The 26,515-nt window shown below is 44.1% G+C and overlaps 1 protein-coding gene across 18 annotated transcripts; it reads right to left on the reverse strand.

Moving 5' to 3' along the window:
* LOC309520496 (uncharacterized protein) lies at positions 1-23,341 on the reverse strand. 18 transcript variants are annotated; one of them, XM_082202368.1, is made up of 4 exons: positions 21,992-23,341; positions 21,809-21,835; positions 6,452-6,552; positions 1-1,738 (listed from the first exon to the last, which is right to left on the reverse strand). In XM_082202368.1, the coding sequence occupies exon 4, from the start codon at positions 1,715-1,717 to the stop codon at positions 452-454; it is 1,266 nt and encodes a 421-aa protein (XP_082058494.1). In that variant the 5' UTR covers positions 1,718-1,738; positions 6,452-6,552; positions 21,809-21,835; positions 21,992-23,341; the 3' UTR covers positions 1-451. The 18 variants fall into 18 exon arrangements, 14 of the variants coding, with proteins under 14 accessions (XP_082058494.1, XP_082058492.1, XP_082058485.1 ...); XM_082202366.1 differs by having other exon boundaries at positions 21,755-21,862; XM_082202359.1 differs by having other exon boundaries at positions 21,782-21,889; positions 21,965-23,341.
* Positions 23,342-26,515: the final 3,174 nt, after the last annotated feature.

Here is a 26,515-nt window from a genome sequence, read left to right on the forward strand (position 1 = left end):
TTATGTGATGCAAAGCTTTATTGGAAACAAGGGTGTGGAATGCAGAATGTAGCTGCTCGTAACATTACTGACAGGGTGTGAATGAAAAGAATGCAGAAAAATGACATACAGATAACAAAGTTTGGCTCACCAAGGTGTGATTTGCAAAGCAATTTGTAAAGTTATGCGATCGAGAACTCTGGGAAACAAAAAACTTAATTTTCAAAGGTTCCAAACATCAAAACTTTGGGTTCACTCCAACTGGAATTGTAGGTGTGCGTGTGTGTTTTGGAGGCGATGAGCATTTCTCAGAAGAAACACTATGTACTAAGCTCAGCAATGCTTTCAAATATCTTGAGTCTTCTTGGTCTTCCTGGAGATTTTTCTTCTTCTGGGTTTAGCATGGCCCACAACCAGTAGAGCTGCCACGGTCATGCCTCCAGTGACTGGGTGGGTATGACGATCCTGAGCCTTAGTAACACGGGTCACTGGAAGTGGATCGGCAGCTGTAACGGCGCCGGTAGGCATAGCGTGGCTGGTGGCAGCTGGGAGCATAGCATGGGTCGCAGGAACTGTCGCCGTAACCGCAGCGGTACCCATAACCACGTGGTTCGTGGCAGCTTCCGCCATAACTGCAGACACTGCTATATTTACGTGGCTTGTAGCAGCTGCTGCTGCCTTGGCTGGAGAGGTAACCACAACCTTGTGGCTTGTAGCTGCTTCCACCATAACATGGGTCACAGCCGCTTCCGCCATAGCCAGAGCTGTAACCGTAGCCATGTGACCCAGAGCAGCTTTTGCTGTAACTGTAGAGGGGACTATGGACACATGGTTCATAGCAGCTTCCGCTATAACCAGAGAGGGATTTATAGCCACGTGGTCCATAGCAGGATTTCCCAGAGATGTAACCATAACCTTGTGGCCTATAGCAGCTTCCTCCATAACTGGATTGGCAGCTGTAGCCACAAGGATCATAGCAGCTCCCGCCAGAGCCAGAGCCAGAGACGTAGCCATAACCTTGTGGTCTGTAGCAGCTTCCTCCATAACTGGATTGGCAGCTGTAGCCACAAGGATCATAGCAGCTCCCGCCAGAGACGTAACCATAACCTTGTGGTCTGTAGCAGCTTCCTCCATAACTGGACTGCCTGCTGTAGCCACAAGGGTTATAGCAGCTTCCTCCATAGCCGGAGACGTAACCATAACCTTGTGGTCTGTAGCAGCTTCCTCCATAACTGGATTGCCCGCTGTAGCCACAAGGGTTATAGCAGCTTCCTCCATAGCCAGAGACATAACCATAACCTTGTGGTCTGTAGCAGCTTCCTCCATAACTGGACTGCCTGCTGTAGCCACAAGGGTTATAGCAGCTTCCTCCATGGCCGGAGACATAACCATAACCTTGTGGTCTGTAGCAGCTTCCTCCATAACTGGACTGCCCGCTGTAGCCACAAGGGTTATAGCAGCTTCCGCCATAGCCAGAGACATAACCATAACCTTGTGGCCTGTAGCAGCTTCCTCCATAACTGGATTGCCTGCTGTAGCCACAAGGGTTATAGCAGCTTCCGCCATAGCCAGAGACATAACCATAACCTTGTGGTCTGTAGCAGCTGCTGCCACTGTGATAGGGTCTGTAGCAGCTGGTGTGAGAGATGCTAGGGCCTGAGCTACTGATGCTTTGTGGTGTATGGATCATTTGAAGGCCACCAGGTGGATAGTTGCTTAGAAGACTGATGCCAATCATCTTTCTTGGAAAGAGGCACACCTGAAACCCAAAAAAAGCAGAGGAAAAAATCATTGGTGGGAATGATCTAGTTCAGGGAAGGACTAGCAACAAGTCGTTGTGCTCCTCTTTGCCACCTAATCCTTTTTTTTAACTACTAACTACCTCCACCTCCTTCTCCTAAAGAACTTCCTACTTTTCAGAACTGGCAGCAACTACTGGCACAGCCAGACAGTGATGTAGCATAGGGGGGCACAGGGGTAGCTGCCCTGGGTGCAAAATTCTTAGGGGTGCAAAATTTCAACACCCGGTGCTGCCTCAATACAGCTGTGTGCTTCAGTCGCTGAGCTCAGCTGAAAATGGCTTCTTCCATGTGAACCAGAAAGTGACCTCTCCAGACAACGGAATGACTTCTCTTTTCATATCTCTGCAGCTGTGATCTCCTGGGTGACACGGATGTCATTAGGCAGTTGAATGTGCATGCATACTGTGTCCATTTCCCTTCCTCAGTTCCACGTGGTCCCAGGCACTGGCAACCCATGCTATGCTACTGCAGCCAGGCAGCCACTGAGGGCCCGCACACTAGTGGAGGCCAGAGAACTTTGGCAAGAGTCCCCCTGGACTTGCTCCTCCTCTTCGCAATTGTGACAAGCCTGCTCACCTGCCCCTCACTCTGGCACCAGATGAGATGAACAAGCAATGGTAGTGAGAAATAGAAGTAGCTGCCACTTCTGCGTAGTGGAAGAGATTCCAAAGAAGAGCAGCTGCCTAGAATGGCAGTGAGAGGGTAGACTCAGGAGAGGCAGGCGTTGGCGGTGTATTGTCAAAGGACTCCTGAAAACTTGGAGTCACCACCACTCCTCCTTCTTTCACACACAGATAAAAATCTACACTCTTGTTCACCCTCAGCAGTTTATGGGATGAGGATCTAAGTTCTACTTTGAGTGGATGCCTTGAAATTAATGTAACCATTAGGGCAGTTCATAAAAAACCCTTTTTTAAAAAAAAAAAAGTCTGCTCCAAAAGTCTTATCTTCCTAGACCAGGGATTATATAGTGATATCTGAAATTTCATGCATATCAGTTAATATATTGACCCTCCTCCACGAAAATAGCTGTTTACTTGGCCATTTTCCTACGTCGTGAAAGCTGAAATTTCAATTCAGTGGAGCAGGGCCAAAATATTAACTGATATTCATGAAATTTCAGATATAGCTATATAATCCCTAGTTTAGTAAGATAAAACCGTTGGAGCAGGCATATATATATATATATATATTAACCGCCCTATTACCCATATAAATCAGGCCCACTAATTTCAATGGGTTTACTCTAAATAGGATGAACACTGAATACATGTAGTATTATAGGTGAGGGTTTTTTTTGGGGGGGTCAGTCTGGATGATATCCATGGGCCCCTTCCAGTCCTGTGAATTTGTGTTTGTGAATTTAGCATCTACGAGTGGAAACCTGGTGAACCAGTCAACCCAGTTCTTTTGTTAAGGTAATGGCCTTGGCTGGCCTCCTCAGCATCTCTAAGAGTTAGCTAAGAAGAGATTGGGAACAACTGAACATGCTTCCAGAATGGGGAAGGCATTTCCCATCTGACCTGAATGGATGCTGTATCATCCTAGGAAGGAGAACAATAGGCCAGGGGACCTAGTTTGGGTGTGTGGTGCTGGAAACTGGATACACAGAAGCTTGCCTTGCTCTGTGCTGAATCCAAAGCTGTGGGAAGTCACTGGGAACCTATTGTGGAGGCAAGATCTGTGACATGCTAATGCTGTGAGCCCCTCTATCCTACATTCAGGTTGTATATGTGTGTAAATAAAACCCTATATCCCAAAGGCACCACAGTCTCCACCAACCTTCGTCCCAAGGAAACTGAACCCTGGCTAAGTGCTGGAACCAATGGAGTCTCTCGCAGCTCTGAGATGAGGGCGCATGCAACACTCTTTATAAATGCACACGTAGGCCACAATATTTTGGGGGAGATGCATGGCCCACACAAGGAACCTTGCATAGCATAGCCTACAATTGCAATACAATTCAAACCAAAACAAGGTGATTGAAGTAGTAGCTGCAAATAGTTGTTTTAAAACATAGGGTCAGTTTAAAACAAGTAAGACAATATAGTTTTGAGCAGCTAAAGACTTGTACCTTGTTAATCAGCTCTCCAGCTCAGGAAATGAAGATCTACATTAGAGGGGAAAGTGGCCAAGATAAGCATTTTAAAAATAAACAAATAAATAAAAGTGCTTAAAGATTTGCTGACCAGTTTAGCTGACCAGTGCTTTCACTTTTGAGAGGACTCTCTACACCTCACTTTGCTTCATGCATGTGCCAGTACTTCCCTTGTGATTCTCCGTGAGACATTTTGCCTTCCAAAGCCTTCAGCGCATCAACCTTGGAGGGAAGGATGAACCCACAAGATAGGCAGCCAACGGATTAACAGACTTGCTACTAAATTGCCCAGAACCTTCTACATGAGCACTTGTGGCTACTTTGCACTTAATCCTCTCATTAGTACATCTATTCTGCTTGGCAACAAGAATGTAAGGATGCATTGCTTCCATTTCTGCCCTGTGTTCCATGGAATCATAGAATTGTAGAGTTGGAAGGGACCCCAAGGAACATGTGGTTCGACCTTCTGCAATGCAGGAATGTCAACTAGATCATACAAGACAGATGGCCATCCAACCTCTGCTTTAAAACCTCCAAGGAAGGAGAGTCCACAACCTCTTGTGGGAGTATGTTCTACTGTTGAACAGCTCTTACTGTCATAAAGCTATTGCTGCTCTTTAGCCAGACACTCCTTTCTTGTAACTTGAATCCATTGGTTTAGCTCCTAGCCTCTGGAGCAGGAAACAACAAACTTGCTCATGCTCCATGTGACAGCTGTTTAGATATGTGACAATGGCTATGCTATCTCCTTCCACTTTCCTCTTTACTAGGCTAAACATAACCAGTTCCCTCAACCATTCCTCATTGGGCTTGATTTCCAGACCCTTGGTCATCTTTGAATCCCCGCAACGGGGTGAGCTCCTGTTGCTCAGTCCCTGCTCCTGCCAACCTAGCAGCACGTCAAAGTGCAAGTAGATAAATAGGTACCGCTCCGGCGGGAAGGTAAACGGCATTTCCGTGCGCTGCTCTGGTTCGCCAGAAGCGGCTTAGTCATGCTGGCCACATGACCCGGAAGCTGTACGCCGGCTCCCTCGGCCAATAAAGCGAGATGAGTGCTACAACCCCAGAGTTGGCCACGACTGGACCTAATGGTCAGGGGTCCTTTTACCTTTATCCTATCTCCTTTCAGTCTCCTCTTTACTAGACGAAACATAACCAGTTCCCTCAACCATTCCTCATTGGGCTTGATTTCCAGACCCTTGATCATCTTGGTTACCCTCCTCTGCACATGTTCCAGCTTGTCCATATCCTTCTTAAATTGTGGCGCCCCGAACTGGACACAGTATTCCAGGTGCAGCACCATTCCCATTCCTCTGCCATCTGCCTTCTGCCAAAACCAACATTACTCATCTCACTGTCCACGGTGGTGGAATTACATGATGCACGCCATTAATTACGCAAGTTACATTGTCCATACGTTATTCCACCCCCTTTATTTCAGGGCAAAAGAAACACAAGGCAAGTGGGGAAAAGAAACTTAATCCATTATGGATTGCTCACGGTTTGAAAGCAGCAACCATAATGAATCTCAATCCTGTTCCCTGGATTAATCTCTGTTTCAGCTATAGGATGATAAAGCAAACACCATCTGCTTCTAGATTCAGGTAGGTAGCCGTGTTGGTCAGATGCAGTTGCTGAATTACAACTTATTACCAAACTGAAAACTATGCAGAGACCTGGTCTGAATAGAGATATTGGATTCTTGTCTCATTACACATGCTAAAGCTATTTTTGGTCATCTGCATACTATCCCTTGCTTTTTCTTGTAGGACTAATTGCAGTCGTTAACAGTCATCAACAGGTTTACCATACCCATTGAACCTAGCACCCATCTCCTACTACCCTTCTGAGAAATACCCCACCCCACCCCCACTATATATAAGGGTCTGGTGACTTCTGTTTCAGAGTATAGAATCATAGAATCATAGAGTTGGAATAGACCACAAGGGCCATCGAGTCCAATCCCCTGCCAAGCAGGAAACACCATCAAAGCACTCCTGACATATGGTTGTCAAGCCTCTGCTTAAAGACCTCCAAAGATGGAGGCTCCACCACACTCCTTGGCAGCAAATTCCACTGTCGAACAGCTCTTACTGTCAGGAAGTTCTTCCTAATGTTTAGGTGGAATCTTCTTTCTTGTAGTTTGGATCCATTGCTCCAAAGAAGAAGTATCTGAAGAAGTATCTGAAGAAGTGTGTATGCACACGAAAGCTTATACTAGAACAAACTTAGTTGGTCTATATAAGGTGCTACTGGACAATTTTTTGTTATTTTTATTTTTATATCATCTACTTCTATTTCTCTTTTTGTCAGAATTCTTTGACTTCCCTGCAGTTTCAACAGCTTTCTAGGGTCTCCATCCAAGGTCTTTCTTCCTACCTGATCCTTTAGAATAAAATAAAAATAAAAACGGAAGGCCGGAATATCTCTTGTGCAAAGCATGCCAATATGCTCTGCTACTGACTTATGACCCATCCCCAATTAACCATGGCTCCCACCCCCAGTTTTTTAAAAATATATATGCACAGAAGCATTTCACAAATTTTAAAAGCATGAATCAACTTGGGCCTACCTTGATGTCTGAAGAGATATTTCAGATGAGATCTTTTTCTGGAATACTGTTCACCCAGGAGTTCTTTTTTATAGATCTTCACACAGCCTAAGGGACCTCATCTACAAAAAGAAAATCTAATTAGATGTCAACCCAGTGTTCATACTAATCTCATATACTGGTTTAGTACTTTTGCGCCTTATTAATGTGCAGTTAACATGCTTCTCAACCCTTGTAATTTTAGACTCGCTGGAGAAGGTATTTGCACCATGTTATTAATACTTTCCCTAAATCCATGCAAACAGACAGGAGTTCTGGGAGATGTATCCCTGGCTAACATGCATTATTTGCACCAGGTATCACAAAGGAGATCAAATAAAGTAAAGAAAACAAGAGGGTAACCTTTTTGAAGGCATCTCTTCAAAAGCTCTTAGCTTGATGCTAAGGCAAGCCTCAAAGCCACAACCTGGACATTCTAGTTTATAACAAGAGGGACACGGGTGGTGCTGTGGGTTAAACCAAGGAGACTAGGACTTGCCAATCAGAAGGTCGGCAGTTCTAATCCCCGTGACGGGGTGAGCTCCCGTTGCTCGGTCCCAGCTCCTGCCAACCTAGCAGTTCGAAAGCATGTCAAAGTGCAAGTAGATAAACAGGTACCGCTCTGGCGGGAAGGTAAACGGCGTTTCCGTGTGCTGCTCTGGTTCGCCAGAAGTGGCTTAGTCATGCTGGCCACATGACCCGGAAGCTGTACGCCGGCTCCTTCGGCCAATAAAGCGAGATGAGCGCCACAACCCCAGAGTCGGCCACGACTGGACCTAACAGTCAGGGGTCCCTTTACCTTTAGCTTTTATGGGGAGAGCATTCTATAAGATGTAATATAGGAACCTAGGAAGTTGTCTTATATCTTGTCAGACCTTTGGTCCATATAGCTCAGTATTAATTTGCAGCAACTCTCCATAGTTTCAAAAAGGGTTCTTTCTCAGCCCTAGGTGGAGATGCTGGTGATTGATGAACTTGAAGTCATGGTTTGAGTTAAAAGAAAGGTGATTCCAATTCAGCGTCAGGAAGAGAGTTGTGGACTTTCTTTCTGCCTTGGGTGCTTTAGTTGTGATTCCTGCATTGCAAGGGGTTGGACTAGATGGCCCTTGGGATACCTCTGTTGTTGTTTAGTCGTTTAGTCGTGTCCGACTCTTCGTGACCCCATGGACCAGAGCACGCCAGGCACTTCTGTCCTCCACTGCCTCCCGCAGTTTGATCAAACTCATGCTAGTAGCTTCAAGAACACCATCCAACCATCTCATTCTCTGTCGTCCCCTTCTCCTTGTGCCCTCCATCTTTCCCAACATCAGGGTCTTTTCCAGGGAGTCCTCTCTTCTCATGAGGTGGCCAAAGTATTGGAGCCTCAGCTTCACGATCTGTCCTTCCAGTGAGCACTCAGGGCTGATTTCCTTCAGAATGGAGAGGTTTGATCTTCTTGCAGTCCATGGGACTCTCAAGAGTCTCCTCCAGCACCATAATTCAAAAGCATCAATTCTTCGGCGATCAGCCTTCTTTATGGTCCAGCTCTCACTTCCATACATCACTACTGGGAAAACCATGGCTTTTACTATACGGACCTTTGTTGGCAAGGTGATGTCTCTGCTTTTTAAGATGTTGTCTAGGTTTGCCATCGCCTTTCTCCCAAGGAGCAGGCGTCTTTTAATTTCGTGACTGCTGTCACCATCTGCACTGATCATGGAGCCCAAGAAAGTAAAATCTCTCACTGCCTCCATTTCTTCCCCATCTATTTGCCAGGAGGTGATGGGCCCAGTGGCCATGATCTTCGTTTTTTTGATGTTGAGCTTCAGACCATATTTTGCGCTCTCCTCTTTCACCCTCATTAAAAGGTTCTTTAATTCCTCTTCACTTTCTGCCATCAAGGTTGTGTCATCTGCATATCTGAGGTTGTTGATATTTCTTCCGGCAATCTTAATTCCGGCTTGGGATTCATCCAGCCCAGCCTTTCGCATGATGAATTCTGCATATAAGTTAAATAAGCAGGGAGACAATATACAGCCTTGCCGTACTCCTTTCCCAATTTGGAACCAATCAGTTGTTCCATATCCAGTTCTAACTGTAGCTTCTTGTCCCACATAGAGATTTCGCAGGAGACAGATGAGGTGATCAGGCACTCCCATTTCTTTAAGAACTTGCCATAGTTTGCTGTGGTCAACACAGTCAAAGGCTTTTGCATAGTCAATGAAGCAGAAGTAGATGTCTTTCTGGAACTCTCTAGCTTTCTCCATAATCCAGCGCATGTTTGCAATTTGGTCTCTGGTTCCTCTGCCTCTTCTAAATCCAGCTTGCACTTCTGGGAGTTCTCGGTCCACATACTGCTTGAGCCTTCCTTGTAGAATTTTAAGCATAACCTTGCTAGCATGTGAAATGAGTGAAATTGTGCGGTAGTTGGAGCATTCTTTGGCACTGCCTTTCTTTGGGATTGGAATGTAGACTGATCTTCTCCAATCCTCTGGCCACTGCTGAGTTTTCCAAACTTGCTGGCATATTGAGTGTAGCACCTTAACAGCATCATCTTTTAAAATTTTAAACAGTTCGGCTGGAATACCATCACTTCCACTGGCCTTGTTATTTGCAGTGCTTTCTAAGGCCCATTTGACTTCACTCTCCAGGATGTCTGGCTCAAGGTCAGCAACCACACTACCTGGGGTGTACGAGACATCCATATCTTTCTGGTATAATTCCTCTGTGTATTCTTGCCACCTCTTCTTGATGTCTTCTGCTTCAGTTAGATCTTTACCACTTTTGTCCTTTATTATGGTAATCTTTGTACGAAATGTTCCTTTCATATTTCCGATTTTCTTGAACAGATCTCTGGTTCTTCCCGTTCTGTTGCTTTCCTCTATTTCTTTGCATTGCTCGTTTAAGAAGGCCTTCTTGTCTCTCCTTGCTGTTCTTTGGAAATCTGCATTCAATTTCCTGTATCTTTCACTATCTCCCTCGCATTTTGCTTGCCTTCTCTCCCCCGCTATTTGTAAGGCCTCGTTGGACAGCCACTTTGCTTTCTTGCATTTCTTTTTCATTGGGATGGTTTTAGTTGCTGCCTCCTGTATAATGTTGCGAGCCTCCATCCATAGTTCTTCAGGCACTCTGTCCAGCAAATCTAAATCCTTAAACCTGTTCCTCACTTCCACTGTGTATTCATAAGGGATTTGGTTTAGATTGTATCTTACCTGTCCAGTGGTTTTTCCTACTTTCTTCAGTTTAAGCTTGAATTTTGCTATAAGGAGCTGATGATCTGAGCCACAGTCAGCTCCAGGTCTTGTTTTTGCTGACTGTATAGAGCTTCTCCATCTTTGGCTGCAGAGAATATAATCAATCTGATTTCGATGTTGCCCATCTGGGGATGTCCATGTGTAGAGTCGTCTCTTGTGTTGTTGGAAAAGCGTGTTTGTGATGACCAGCTTGTTCTCTTGACAGAACTCTATTAGCCTTTGCCCTGCTTCGTTTTGATCTCCAAGGCCAAACTTGCCAGTTGTTCCTTTTATCTCTTGATTCCCTACTTTAGCATTCCAATCCCCTATAATGAGCAGAACATCCTTCTTTGGTGTCACTTCGATAAGGTTTTGTAAGTCTTCATAGAACTGGTCAATTTCAGTTTCTTCAGCACCAGTAGTTGGTGCATAAACTTGGATTACTGTGATGTTAAAAGGTCTGCCTTGGATTCGTATCGAGATCATTCTATCATTTTTGAGACTGCATCCCAGTACAGCTTTCGCCACTCTTTTGTTGACTATGAGGGCCACTCCATTTCTCTTACGGGTTTCTTGCCCACAGTAGTAGATATGGTAGTCATCCGAACTGAATTCGCCCATTCCCGTCCATTTTAGCTCACTGATGCCCAGGATGTCAATATTTATTCTTGCCATCTCATTTTTGACCACATCCAACTTACCCAGGTTCATGGTTCTTACATTCCAGGTTCCTATGCAATATTTTTCTTTACAGCATTGGACTTTCCTTTCGCTTCCATGCATATCCACAACTGAGCGTCCTTTCGGCTTTGGCCCAGCCGCTTCATCAGCTCTGGATCTACTTGTACTTGTCCTCCGCTCTTCCCCAGTAGCATGTTGGACACCTTCCGACCTGAGGGGCTCATCTTCCAGTGTCATAACTTTTATATGCCTGTTGTCTTTGTCCATGGAGTTTTCTTGGCAGGGATACTGGAGTGGCTTGCCGATTCCTACTCCAGGTGGATCACGTTTGGTCAAAACTCTCCACTATGACCTGTTCATCTTGGGTGCCCTGCTCGGCGTAGTTCATAGCTTCTCTGAGTTCTTCAAGCCCCTTCGCCACGGCAAGGCAGTGATCCATGAAGGGGTGGGATACCTCTACAACTCTACAATTTTATGATTCTACGTTAGTAAATGGTTTATTCACTAGGTGGCACTGGACTCAGTTGTAGATGGGTGGAGTTGCATGTTTCTGGTGTCTTGTTTAAGAGAAGACAGTGGAGGCAGAACATAGCCATTGTAAGAACGTAAGAGCCCTGCTGAATTAGCCCAATGACCCCATCTAGTCCAGCATTCTGTTTTCACAGTAGGGACATGGATGGCGCTGTGGTCTAAACCACTGAGCCTCTTGAGCTTGCTGATCGGAAAGTCGGCGGTTCGAATCCCCATGACGGGGTGAGCTCTGTCCCAGCTCCTGCCAACTTAGCAGTTCGTAAGCAGTGCAAGTAGATAAATAGGTACCACTGTGGCGGGAAGGTAAATGGCATTTCCGTGCACTCTGGTTTCTGTCACGGTGGCCCGTTGCACCAGAAGAAGTTTAGTCATGCTGGCTAGATGACACAGAAAGCTGTCTGTGGACAAACGCCGGCTCCTTCGGCCTGAAAGCGAGATGAGCGCTGCAAACCCATAGTCACCTTTGACTGGACTTAACTGTCCAGGGGTCCTTTACCTTTACCTTTTACCTTTTCACAGTGGCCAACCAGGTGCCCCTGGGTGAAGTCCACAAGCAGGACCTGAACACAAGAGCACTCTGCTCTCCTGCAATTTCCAGGAACTGGTACAGTGGTACCTCTGGTTACGAACTTAATTCATTCCGGAGGACCGTTCTCAACCTGAAACCGTTCTTAAGCTGAGGTACCACTTTAGCTAATCGGGCCTCCTGTTGCTTCCGCATCGGCGGCGTGCGATTTCTGTTCTTATCCTGAGGTAAAGTACTTAACCTGAGGTACTATTTCCAGGTTAGCAGAGTCTGTAACCCAAAGTGTTTGTAACCCAAGGTGTTTGTAACCCGAGGTACCACTGTATTCAGAAGAACATCTGAACATAAAATGGGCCTTGTGCAGGTGGTGGTGGTGGTGGTGTGTGTGTGTTGTTGTTGTTGTTGTTGTTTTGGAAAGATCAGTAAGAAAAATGGGATGTAACAGGCTTAAATTTGAGCACCAGCAAAACAGAACAGAAAGGGCTATTCTGCCCATCCGTATCAATGACCAAGAGTGCATTTAGTTGTGGGGATTATTTTGTTAGTTTCCCTGGTTATAATTTTAGCTCTTCTGTCCTGGTTTTGAACATGCGCACTACATCATTACCTGGTGCATAATGGAGCTGTGTGGCTTTCCGATCAATGTACTGCCATGTCATTCACAGCAGTGGACGTGGTGAGACACAACAGCAGGTGTCATTCTGGACATGTCACCATCCACCACCCTTTATACATATGAACACTTCCTCATGATTCACCCATGAAAGTGGTAGGAAATAACTGCATGTCTTCATATATCCTCAAATTCCATCCCACAATTTCCCAGGGTAATGGGGTTGCAAACAGATTTGTTTTGTTTTTCTGGAAGCAGTTAACACAGAAAGGAGTGCTGAACTTCTGCTACACTTTCCAGAAGTGGCTTTTACATTGTGCAAATGCAAAAAAAAATGAAAAAAAAATGAAAAAATAGCAGGTAAGGGCAGAGGTGCCATCTTCTCGAGATGATTGAGAGGGGCCTGCGGCGACATTCTGACATCATATGTGTGATGTTTCAAGGAGCCAGGGGGCGGAACTGAACACCCTTTGAACATTAAGGCGCCCAGACCCTCAAAAAAACCACAACCATTGGGGTGGGCGACAGTGCCTCAGCCCCTAGGAGCTGGCCCATATGGGTAAGGAAATGTTGGGGAAATGGAACAAAGTGTTCTCCGGATGCTGCCATACGCCAACATTTGATGGTTGGAGGCAACCAACAATGACCCAGAACTGGGACAAAGAAATACACAACATGAGCATGTTTCTCCATACCTTGGAAGAGGAGGTTGTCACACATTAGGGTTGGAAGAGGAATCCATTTTAAGCAGATTTCCTCATGGGACTTGAGTCTTCCAACCCAGAATCATAGAATTGTTAGAGTTAGAAGGGACCCCAACCTGCTACAATGCAGGAACCACAACTAAAGAATACAGAATACAGTGGTGCCCCGCAAGACGAATGCCTCGCAAGACGGAAAGCCCGCTAGACGAAAGGGTTTTCCGTTTTGGAGGTGCTTCGCAAAACAAATCTCCTATGGGCTTGCTTCGCAAGACGAAAATGTCTTGCGAGTTCCTGCGGGGTTTTTTTCCTCCCCCCCCTTTTCCCCAAGCCGCTAAGCCGCTTATCAGCTGATCCGCCAAGCAGCTTAATAGCTGATCCACTAAGCCGTTAAGCCGCTTAACAGCTGATCCACTAAGCCGCTAAACCGCTTATCAGCTGATCCGCTGATCCGCTAATCCGCTAATCCGCTAATCCGCTAATCCGCTAATCCGCTTATCAGCTGATCCGCTAATCCGGCTAAGTCGCTAATAGCGCTAATCCGCTAAGCCGCTAATGGGCTTGATTTGCAAGCCGAAACCCCCCTTTTTCCCAAGCCGCTAAGCCACTTATCAGCTGATCCGCCAAGCAGCTTAACAGCTGATCCGCTAAGCCGTTAAGCCGCTTAACAGCTGATCCGCCAAGCCGCTAAACAGCTGATCCACTAAGCCGCTAAACCGCTTATCAGCTGATCCACTAAGCCGTTAAACCGCTCTTCTTGGCATCTGTTAAAAACATTTTTGTTTAAACAAGCTTACCCAGATATCTAGAAAGTTTACATGTGTTTTAATCTGCTTTTTGTTTGCTCTACATTGACTTTAATTATTGTTAAATGTTTTAAATTGCTGTTTATAACCAATATTTATTTATTTTACTGATATTTTCAGTGTTATTCTGTTTGTAAATTGCTTTGAGTGCTTCTTCATTTGTTAAAATCAAGCCATATTAAGAAATAATCACATTGCGTCTAAAAGTCCCTATATTTCTGCAGAATGATTTTATATTAACATAAAATTGTTGTATGTATTTGGTCCTCTAGAAACCACAGTGTATTATATATTACATAATAATATGTATAATGATGCATATATAAATTATTTCTCATATAACAAAAGATTTTATTTTGAGTTAATGGACTCCATCGTAATTGCATAAACAGGGCCTATCAATGTTGACATGGTGTTGAAGATGTACGTAATAAGGAAAATGCTTATTTGAAACATATATATTTATACAATGTTTGGTGTTGGTAAATGGGGGAGAAATATTGGGATGTGTAAATATTATTGTGGAGAAAGAGTTGAAAATTTTGGAAGATAACATCTTAAGCTATCTATCTAGTATATGTGGCTTGAGAATCAGTCAGCGCAAATGGATTCTTCATACCCCTACATCTGTAAAAAGATTGATATTGATACATGGGAAGGACAAAAATATGCCACCCCCTTCAATCAACAGATAGATGATGTGACAACTCTTGCAAACCACAAATGGATCACTTTCAGATGAAGATCATGCAAAGATAAATTTAATGATATTTGGAAGGTATTTATCAAAACTCTAGGGACCCACGAATCAATGTATACTTGAGGAAAACAATAAGTTTCCATATCCAACAATATAGTTGGATAAACAATAATTTTATCCAACTATACTATATAGTTATGCAACTTTAATAATAATAACAATAAAAGCAATAAACACATTCTGTAAATAAGTCCTATATTTCTGCAGCATAATTTTATATTAACATGAAATTGTTGCATGTATATATTTTATGTGTTTGCTAATTTAGGAATTCCAGAGTGTATTATATACTATAATAATATGTATAAGAATGCATTTGATAGTTGAGAACTGTTCATATAGTGGACCCAGCAAAGAAATCCCATAAACACATCCTTTCTTTACATCAAAGTGAGATAGGCATTAGAAGAAGAAAAATCCTAATCCTATATGACATTAATGGCAGCAGTTAATGTAATGTGTTGCCTTTACTTTAAGATGATAGAAGGCTAAGGATTAAGATATTTTCTTATTTCTCCCATTTAAGTTGTATCCAGGAAATCTGGAAGATCGCCATGACGATTGTGGCCTGGTTTATAGAAGGACAAGAAATGGTTTGGGTAGAACAACTTTTTCCATAGTCTTCCATCATATAATTTGAAGCGGGTGTACAAAAGGAATGGAACCAGCTATTAGTGAAATAACACAGTTCATTGCGCATGTGGAGCATCACCAGGGGTGATGCCTTCTAGACATGTGGTATTAAGAGGACCTTTTCATAACCTTCACCCACTGAAGTGGTAATTAGTTGATATTTGGCATGGTCAAAATGACAAAGTAAATGTCTGGCCCTTTCAGAAGCATAATCCAGGGATTCAACTCTGTTCTCGCTAATGAAGGTTGGCTGCCTTCTCCAGTCAATAATGGAGACACAAGATTTAATTAGAATGAGGTTTCAACCTCTGCCTTAGGACTGCAGAACGACCAATCACTGGGGACTGGTTGATCAACAAATATCAGAAGCAAATGTACATGCATTTTTTCCTCTTAAACCCCACAATCTAATGTTTCATTACAGTGGTACCTCGGTTCCCAAATGGCTTGGGTCCCAAACAAATCAGATCCCGAACATCGCAAACCTGGAAGTGAGTGTTCCGCTTTGCAAACGTTTCTTGGAAGCCAAACCTCCATTTCGGCTGTCGGTATTGTTTCCGGGCCGATAAGACAATCAGAAGCCTTGGTTTGCAAATGTTTTGTTTTGTTTTAATTTTTTTATTCAAAATTATAACAATACATATTATCCAAAAACATATCATCCTTGTTCCCCCCCCCCATTTTTCCTCCCACACAAAACCCACCCACCCCCATACCCCCTCAGTTCCAGTCTTTGGTTTCTCTAAGAATGTTGTTTTCTGCATGTTACAAAGTTGTATAGATCCTCAAACTATTTAGCTGATTATTATCAATAAAAAGTTTGTGAATGTTTATTCAAAACCTGCCAAGGAGTCCAGTTCGCTTTGTTGCGTCTTGAAATACTTTGTAAAGGGCTTCCATTCATCTTTAAAGTCACAGTTATCCTTGTCCCGTAGCTTATATGTCAGTTTTTCCAGTTCTGCATAGTCCATCAATTTTTCTTGCCATGATTCTTTAGTTGGGGTTTCTTCAGTCTTCCATCCTTGTGCTACCAGAACTCTCGCAGCCGTTGTCACATAGATGAAGATGTTTTTTCAATTTTTTTGGCAGGTCTTTCCCTACAATCCCCAACAAAAATGCCTCGGGTTTTTTAACAAATGTTAAATGGAACATTTTCTTCAGTTCGTTGTATATCATTTCCCAAAATTTTTTAATTACCTTACAATCTCACCACATATGATAAAATGTCACCTCCTTTCCCTTACACTTCCAACACATATTTGAACTAGTTTTGTACATTTTCCCTAACTGCGCTGGTGTTGTGTACCATCTGTACATCATCTTCATATAATTCTCCTTCAATAGGGTTTGCGAATGTTTTGGAAGTCGAACTGACTTCCAGAACGGATTGAGTTGGGAAACCAAGATTCTACTGTATTATTATTATTATTATTATTATTATTATTATTATTAAAAATGAGGCAATTTTTAGCAAAATAAAAATAAATGTTAGATGCCCACAAACAGGGCATGGGTGGGACATCAGTTCTGCTTCCTTCACACACACCTAATGTTGTTCTATTTTCATTGAAAAGGAACATGTCAATATGATCAAATTAATAAAGAAGTGGGAGGGGGGGTCATCAGAGAAGCTGAAGGGAATGACTACATAACCCACAAAGCACTGCAGGTGTGACCAAAATGCAGACATGCAGCTACAAATTTGAAATGAGAAACTGCTAATTTCAGCAGCAATTAGTGAGCCACAAGGTCCTGATGTTCTCTCTTCTAGTTCTCTTTGAAAGTTTTCTTTTAAGTAATGGGAATGTACATGCTCAAGTAAGGGGTGGGGGGTGGGAAAGCTGTTTGGCCTTTGGTCCACATACATTTAGGGTAAAATTCAGATTCTAGCAAATCCTGCCAGAAGGAAAAAGGTCAAAGTTCTCAAAACTGATCCCAAAGATTAGACAAAATGAAGAACATCTTCACACATAGCACATAATTAATGTGATGGAGTCAAGCTTAGATGGGGTATTGGTCTCTCAATTATCACTGGCTAAATGGAACCAGTGATTAAAGTGTTGGTCTAGGGTTCAAATCCTCCACTCAGCCACAAAGCTCACTGGGTCCCCTTGAGTCACTCAATATCTCTTATGCAACATCCACACATTTACACGGCCTCAGCCCAGTGTACCTGAAGGAGCGTCTCCACCCCCATCGCTCAGCCCAGACACTGAGGTCCAGCGCTGAAGGGCCTTCTGGTGGTTCCCTCACTGCGAGAAGCAAAGCTACAGGGAACCAGGCAGAGGGCCTTCTCGGTAGTAGCAGCCGCCCTGTGGAGCAACCTCCTGTCAGATGTCAAGGAAATAAACAACTATCTGAATTTTAGAAGACATCTGAAGGCATCCCTGTTTGGGGAAGCTTTTAATATTTGATGAATTATTGTATTTTAATATTTTACTGGAAGCTACCAAGAGGGGCTGGGGAAACCCAGCCAGATGGACAGGCTATAAATAAATTATTATTATTATTATTATTAGTAGTAGTAGTAGTAGTAGTAGTAGTAGTAGTAGTACTAAGGTGCCACTCTAAACAGCAATGGCGCCACCCGAAAAATTATCAGCACCCTTAACAAACTACATCTCCTTTAATTGTTTGGGGTAAGCCATGCTTGTTTAAAGTGGTATCACAATGTTTTAAATACAGTGGTACCTCGGGTTACATACGCTGCAGGTTACATACACTTCAGGTTACAGACTCCGCTAACCCAGAAATAGTACCTCGGCTTAAGAACTTTGCTTCAGGATGAGAACAGAAATTGTGCTCCGGTGGCATGGCGGCAGCAGGAGGCCCCATTAGCTAAAGTGGTGCTTCAGGTTAAGAACAGTTTCAGGTAAAGAACGGACCTCCAGAACGAATTAAGTACTTAACCCGAGGTACCACTGTATATGTCATGGACTTGGTCTTCGCCTACTTCAAAGGATTGTGGTGAGGACAAAATGGGGAACATCGCCTAAAGGTCCTTGGAGATAAAGTGGGATATACATATAATAATAAATGAACAAACTTCAATGTTTTGTGGCAGTGTATTTTTATTTAATTTTTTAATACCAGGGATTTGGGGGCGGAGGGGAACAGTAGGTGAAGGCTATTCAGCAGCAGTTGGTGCCTATTGAGACTGGTGGAGTGGAATGCAGGGAAGCCAACAAATTCTGGAGACAGAGCCAGTGACAGGTGGATCCACCTGATCTGAGTGTTGTCCCCATCCTCCTCTTCTTGAGTTCTACAAGGGCAACAGTGACACTAAGGAGGATGGAACAGGCAAGCAGCACCATCCTTGGACTGATTGTAGGTAAGAAGGCAGGCGGTTTGTAGGAGCTGGCCAAGGGCAAATTGAGGTTCATGGGGCAGTGCCCCCTTGCCTGATGAACCAGCTTCCACTGGCATCCTATCCTGCTTGTGAGCTTACCTGAGATGTTTGCTTAACCTCTGTAAGGAACATGTTATTCAGATAGGAGTTACCGGTATTTGGTTCTGATTGGGCACTTCTCTTTCTCTCTCTGTGACTTCTTAGGTTCCTCAAATTTTAACATGTAATTAATTTTTTTAATTAAATTTTATTAAATATTACAAGAAAAAAGAAATAGAAACAATACATAAAAATATTTATCTATGCATTTTTCAAAATGCAGACTGGAAAAGAAAAGAAACGAAAGATAGAAGAAAAGAAACAAGAAAAAGAACGAAGAGAAAAAACACTTAACAATCAACAATACCAAATTCATATTTAAAACATTACAATATATAAATCCTAGTTAAAATATTATAAAATTTTAGCATGTAATTAATGAGTTAAAACAGAGGTAGCTAACATATGGTATCACTCCAGATACTTTCGGGAACTCCCCTAAGCCCCTTGACCAATGGCCACTAAACAATAGGAGATGTAGTCCAACATTTTATGGAGCACCACACAGGTGAAAGGCAAATGCCTTTGGGGCTATGGGTAACTTCCATTTCAGTGAAACAAGGATCCCCACTGGAAGCCTTTCTGGTAGTAAATAGCCCAATAGGCATGATATGTGGGTCACATATACCTTGGAGCCAGCCATCTGTTTGGCTAATGCAGCTCATAAGTCTAATATATGGACTCCTGGAACACAAATGACACTTAATTTCTTAAAATTAGAGAGACTGTAAGGGTGTGATGGTGAGCCCAGCCTAAACCAAATTATCTTTCTGAAAATAAGGGAAAATATGTGGGTGCTAATTTTGGCCTTCCGGTTTATTAACCATCCACATGTACACTCTATACACCCAAGGGAAACTCTATAAGAAAGGCCAGCATCTCTGAGCACTCTCAGAAACATCTCAATGATTTCTATCAACCGTGATCCAGGTAAGTCCACTTTTGAATTATCTTACAAAGAGACATATGAAGAACATATCTGACTAAATATGTTTGCACCATAGTGAGATGCCTTCTTGAAATCAGCTAAAAGGCAGTGGGGCCAACAGAGTTTAGGGGAAAGGGAACCGTCAAGGATGAATGGAATTGTGGCAAGGAATTAAGGGAGGAAATTTGAAATTCAAAACGAGAGAATTTTAGTTGCCTCTGTTGTTGTTGTTGTTGTTTGTTGTTGTCATCTTCCTCCTCCTCATTGTGCCTGATACATTAATGAACAACACAACACAAACACCATCAGATAACAAACTCAAAGAAAGATATGGGGTAGGGAAATCACAGTGTGTTCACTCAAAGCTAATGTGACTAAACTGAGCTTTATTCCCATGTAAGTGAGTGTAGGATTGCAGCTTCAGAGTTGCATGCAATGTTGTGGCTCATCTGATGGGGCGTGGGTGATGCTGTGGTCTAAACCACTGAGCAACTTGGGCTTACCGATCAGAAGGTCAGCAGTTCGAATCCCTGCAACGGAGTGAGCTCCCGCTGCTCTGTCCCAGCTCCAGTGCATAAATAAATAGTTACCGCTGCTGTAAGAAGGGAAACGGTGTTTCCTTGCACTCTGGTTTCCATCATGGTGTTCTGTTGCACCAGAAGCAGTTTAGTCCTGCTGGCCAGAAAGCTGTCTGTGGACAAACGTTGGCTCCCTCGGCCTGAACGTGAGATGAGTGCTGCAACCCCATAGCCACCTTTGACTGGACTTAACCATCCAGGGGTCCTTTACCTTTACCTTTTACCTTGTGGCTTATCCACTCTTACCTTTCCTCTGCTCTTAGGCAAACTAAGGCCCAGGGGCCGGATCCAGCCCAATTGCCTTCTAAATCCGGCTCACAGATGGTCCGGGAATCAATGTGTTTTTACATGAGTAGAATGTGCCCTTTTATTTAAAATGCATCTCTGGGTTATTCCTGGGGCATAGGAATTCGTTCATTCCCCCCCCCCTTCAAATTATAGTCTGGTCCCCCACAAGGTCTGAGAGACAGTGGACCAGCCCCCTGCTGAAAAAGTTTGCTGACCCCTGCTCTAGAGCTTTTCTTGCAGAAACCCACTCTTTAAAGCTCAATTGGAGTAAACACGAATCTGTGGAAAACCTGAATTGGCATTTGTTTCAATTCAGCTTTAATTGACATTTGCTCTGATTCCGTTTTTTTGTGGGGAAAGATTGGGGCAAACAAACAAACCAAGGCATTCTGGAACATGCAGCTGTAACGTGCAGACATTTGCCTGGAAAGAGCAGGGCAAAAAGTCAGTGTGGACAAGTCCTTTGTCTCATCTAGAGTAGACCAGCAGAAATGAATAGAGATGCCTAACTGAAGTGCGTCTACTGTGAGCAGAATTTAGTTGGCTATCACAGTCTGGTTCTTGTCCCTGTCCTTCCACATTGGCTCAGCTATAAACCCATGCTGTCCCCATTTGCAATAATCTCAATTAACTTCACATTTAATTAAATTGAGTAATAATTGATAGATGGCAGTTAGTTGCTAGGTAGATGATAAGTGGATCTACAGAACTATCTTAGGGCTGCCAGATGCCAGGAATTTATTGGACATACCCGGCATTCATCTGCCGAAAATGATGCCCGGGTGGAATTTACGAAAATCAGTGAAAATTTCCAGGAGAGCCTGAGTGTATGGCAGCCCATTTTGGACGTGTTGATTTGGCAAAAGAAAAAAAGAAAAGAAAAACAAAATAGAGCTCAACAACTTTAGTGTCCATATTTTCACTTTTTGAAATATGGTAACCTTAATATCATCTATCTACATCTCTACATGCCTATTTCTATGTACCTCACTTTTGCTCTTATAGAGAAAGAAAGAAAGAATAGATAGATTTGATAACTAGATCTCTGTATCGATTGGTGGATAACTTATTTCGAAGGCACACATTATTCTAAGAGTTGACAGAGACACTTCCTTCTCAGCCCTGAAGCAAATGGTGAACCTGCACAGCAAATGGGAGTGGGCTTGATTGCTGCTGCTCCTGTTGTTCCTCTTCTTGTTGTTGTTATTCTGGTTAATAACAAGAACATAAGAACTAGAAATGTGGGAGACATCTGTCCATGCTGTTTCTACAAGCAAAGGACTTTCCTCTCATTTTGCTTTCTTTTACACCATTCCAGATCCACCTCCAACCCACGAAGATGACTTGTTACAGACCCCAGGATTCCTGGAATCCATACAGCTCGAATTGGGGAGGCAACCGGGTGAGAAGCTACTGCCGCCCCTCGGGGAATAGTTCTGGCTGCCGCTACTCCCCTGGATATGGCTGTGGATCTGGATCCAGCTGTGGCCCCACTGGCTATAACTCCAGTTCCAGCTGTTACTCACCTCAGTACAGTTCCAGCTGTTGCTCGCCTCGGCACAGTTCCAGCTGTTATGCACCTCAGTACAGTTCCAGCTGTTGCTCACCTCGCTACAGTTCCAGCTGTTATGCACCTCAGTACAGTTCCAGCTGTTGCTCGCCTCGGTACAGTTCCAGCTGTTATGCACCTCAGTACAGTTCCAGCTGTTGCTCACCTCGCTACAGTTCCAGCTGCTCGCCTCAGTACAGTTCCAGCTGTTGCTCACATCGCTACAGTTCCAGCTGCTCACCTCAGTACAGTTCCAGCTGTTGCTCACCTCGGTACAGTTCCAGCTGTTGCTCGCCTTGCTACAGTTCCAGCTGCTGCTCACCTCGGTACAGTTCTAGCTGTTGCTCACCTCGTTATAGTTCCAGCTGTTGCTCGCCTCGGTACAGTTCCAGCTGCTGCTCGCCTCGGTACAGTTCCAGCTGCTGCTCCCCTCGGTACAGTTCCAGCTGTTGCTCACCTCGCTACAGTACCAGCTGCTGCTCACCCTGCTGCAGTTCCAGCTGTTGCTCGCCCCGCTACAGTTCCAGCTGTTGCTCACCATGCTATGGCTGCTCTTCGGGAAGCTGCTGCCACTCTGGTGGATACCGGAGATACCGCCGCAGCAACTCCTCCCCATGCTAAATTGGGACAGGAGTGTCCTCAAGACAGGAAGACACAACACAAATAGGAACAAACAATCTGCAACGACTGAGGACAGCTTTCAAAGAACGTGGGCTCCCAGATTATTTCCAATGAAGTCAGTTTTTGTGTGTGTCTTCAGTACCTCTGAAGGTCAAGAATTAAGTTTCTTGCACCTTTGAATGGAGGACAGGTTCTAGATCATCCTTCGCCAACCTAGTGTATTTCAGATGTTTTGGACCACAACTCCCATAAGTCCTAGCCAGCTGGGACTGTTGAGGATTGTACTCCCAAACACTTGGAGGGCATCAGGTTGTTGAGGGCTATTCTAGATGTTCTTTATTATATAGCCACTGCATATAATACAGTATGTGCACGTTTTTCTCCTTACTAGTCTTGAACATCCAAGAGATGCCAATAAATTATTCTGCTTGTTTCTTTTTGCGGGAGGGGGGAATAAGTATTGTACCGTGGTTTTCAAACTGTGTTCTGAGGAAACTTGGGGTTTAAGGGCATTTAAAAAACAACAACACACAACATCAACCTCTGTGAGTAGAGCTAAGAGGGCAGGGAATCATTGAAGAACCAGTACTTTGAAATCTCATTCTACAAAGAAACATCATTTCCAGTTCCACCCACCCCCTTCTATTTCGATTCACAATTCATTCACATGTTCCTTGGCATATTTTTTTCCCAGCTTTCACAAGATGCTGTGTGAAAGGCCATCTCCACAACACACATTAGAAGCACTGCTAGACAACTTTAACAGTCATGCCCCCACCAAGCATCCTAGGATGTGTGGTTTGTGGAAGGTTCTCTCACTCTCAGAGGTACAATTCCCAGAGCAACGTAGCAATCAATCACTCTTCCCAGGGGACTCTGGAGGGGAATAGGGGTCTCCCAAGAAACTCTCAGCACCCTTGATAAACTACACTTCCCCAAATCATTTGGAAGAAGCCACAACTGTTTAAAGTGGTATCATAGTGCTTCAGATGTAAGGTGTGGAATGAACAATGTGATGTGAACAATTGTTTTATTTTCCCCCCTCCAACAACTATGACATTTGCGCTGAAACAGAAGCATCACTTTTCATGTAGTTATAAAATACAAATGCAATGGACACACACACACACACACACAGTGTAATTCAGAGATTTTCTTTGAATTAGTTTCAATGAATTGGTTAAATCAAAATTAGTTCACTCCAAGCACTTTGCTGGAACAGTGAAAATATAATTACAGCTCACCATTTAGAAGAATGTTCTTGTTTCTGTCTCCACTGTCCCAAAACAAAAGACAAAGCAAATTTAAAAGGGGGTGACAAATGGTTTTCAAACCACTCACACCTGCTCCTCCAAAACTATTTGAAAGTGTTCTCCCCAAGATAGGAACCATGAAAACCACTGCTTCTCAAACCCATTTCAGGGATGGCCACCAGCTTAGGGCTATTTTGCACATTATATTGAGTAGCTGGATCATGGCAGCTTTTGTGGTTGCTCCACATCCAGCCAGTAATGTGTAGATCTTTAGCCGGTGTGAGTTTATCACAGGAATTTCTGGTGAAGGCACATCCTACAATGGCCAGAACAATTTGCATATATGCCATCTGGCCTAAACCGCGTAGCTAGAATGTGGTTTAGGCCAGTGAATGGTGGTATGAGGAAGATATGTATTGCTAAGAGGGAAAGAAACCCTCCCCTTTTTGCTTGTTGAGATTGTTCATCATGGAACAAAGGGTGGGGTGTCAGAAGAAGCCCTCAACATGATCCAGACAAGTGGCTACTGTTGGAAAGAAAATTATTTCTAGGAGACAAAAGGGACCTTTGCATGTTAGTTAGGTAGGGTGGTTGTGCATGTTAGGTAAGTCAGTACGTCAGTGAGAAGGAAGGAAGGATTCCAGAGGTCAGGAAATGGCCATTCAAGATTAGATGGCATTTTGGGCACATCTAGATCGATCCATGGAGGAGAGATCTAGCCACAGCTGTTCAACAGAATAGCTAAGAATTGCACCTCTATGTTCAGAGACTATGGGCTGTATATTCAGTTTACTCCTACCTAAGAGTGGACCCATTGAAATAAATGAGCATGAGCATCAAAATCAATCCACCTACTATGAGTAGGAATTAGTTGTGTGCAACCCATCATATCTCTGATTAATAGATGTTCCTGGAGACTAACCACAAGGGAGTGTATTCTCCTTTTCCACACAACCCTTGTGTATTTCTCTGGGGAACATGGTGAGCCTGTAGGAAACAGGGTGATGGATTGGATAAGCTCATAATATTTTTGATCTCATCCATCATGACACATCATGTTCTTAAGTATCCTTGATATTATGTCTTCTGCTTTGTAATGAATAGTTCTTTCCTCGCTTTCTTATTATCATTAAAGTATGCAGTGAAGCATTTACCTGTGTTCATCTTTTATCACCAGGGTTGGGGACCCCAGGGACCATGGCTGAATGTTCCCTTTTCATCTAACCCTTTGGACCAGACCACATACCTTCCCTCTGGCCTGGTTGCACCCCTATCCAGCCTTGCTTCACAACCTCCAGCATCCTGTTCTTACAATGACCAACCAGATCCCTCTGGAAAGTCTGAAAGCGGGATCTGAGTGCAACAGCCCACTTGTGATTCCCAGAAACTGACATTCAGAGGCACACGGCCTCCATGTCAGTCTTTGGAGAATCGGCTTCGTCCTCCATGGCTGTAAATGAGCAGATCAAATTAAAGGGAATTCTTACCAGTTAGTTTCTTTAATAAACACTGTGAAGGACAAAAGAAAGCATCTAACACAGGGGTCAGCAAAGTTTTTGTGGCTTGGGCTGGTTCACGGTTCCGCAGACACTGCACTGGGCTGGAGTCCACTCGCACACACGCCCATGCATGCACATGCATGCGCAAAAGCTATTTCTGATGCTCCTTCTAGCGCGGAGGAGGCATGCGCATCTTCCCATTGGCTGCAGGAGCTTCCTACAGTCAATGGGAAGCCGGCAAGCGTCATGGAAAGCTGTCCCTGCTCTGCTCTGCACTGGTTTAGCACAGTGCATGGGAGCCGACCAAGCGGGCAGTGGGGGTCTTCGAGCGGGGGGCGGGGGTCCATGGGCCAGTTAAACACCCCCATGGGCTGCTTGTGGCCCCTGGGCCTTAGATTGCTGACCCCTGATCTAAGCAGAATGGCGGTGCTCCCAATTCATTTCACTCCCCCCCCCCCGTCCCTATTAATATACGTCACTCCTACTTCTTGTAATTTTAGCTTGGAGCCTCTGTGTTTTCTATTCTGACACTTTCTGAGCTCTTCTTGACCTTGGGCTGAGCGGAGGAATGCTGTCCAGAGACTGTGAATCTGTTAACCCTCTCTCTTCCAGTGTTTCTTCCCCTAGCTGTTCCCCATCCAGTATTTCCCAGCTTCTGACTTCTGAAATTTGCCCCTCTGCAAACCACTGTTCCAAATCTATACTATCTTCCTCTTTCTGAAAAGATTCAGGATTAGGAGGAGGGGGAGGGGGTGGCTCCCACCATTCTTCCTCAGTGCAGCCCTTTTCAGCACAACCCCCGACATCCCAACAGTGTCATTGGTGAACATAATCATGGTGGTTGGTAGCCACTGATAGTCTATGAATCATCTATGAATTTTGTGGTGTAGTGGTTAAGAGCGGTAGTCTCGTAATCTGGTGAACCAGGTTCGATTCCCTGCTCCTCCACATGCAGCTGCTGGGTGACCTTGGGCCAGTCACACTTCTTTGAAGTCTCTCAGCCCCGCTCACCTCACAGAGTGTTTGTTGTGGGGGAGGAAGGGAAAGGAGAATGTTAGCCGCTTTGAGACTCCTGAAGGGGAGTGAAAGGCGGGATATCAAATCCAAACTCTTCTTCTTGTCTAATACTCTTTTAAAACTACCCAAGTTGGTGACCACCACTGCCTCAGGGTTGTGTAAATGTGGCCCTCTAAGCCTCTCAATCTTGCCCTCAAAACTCTCCCCAGACTACACCCTCTTTATCCAGGCCACACTCTATATTGACCCTGCTTCACACCATCCATTAGTTCTTTTGCCTGGCTGGAATTGTCCTTGAACACTGTCTTGCTTGTATCATGCATGAAGGCTAGTGAGAGAGGTGTATGAACAAACCAGCCTTTTTATGAAAGGAAGAAAAATCATATATATTGCTCCACCTCC

The sequence above is a fragment of the Podarcis vaucheri genome (genome assembly GCF_965113315.1).
Source record: "Podarcis vaucheri genome assembly, chromosome: 16".
NCBI classification, from domain to species: domain Eukaryota; kingdom Metazoa; phylum Chordata; class Lepidosauria; order Squamata; family Lacertidae; genus Podarcis; species Podarcis vaucheri.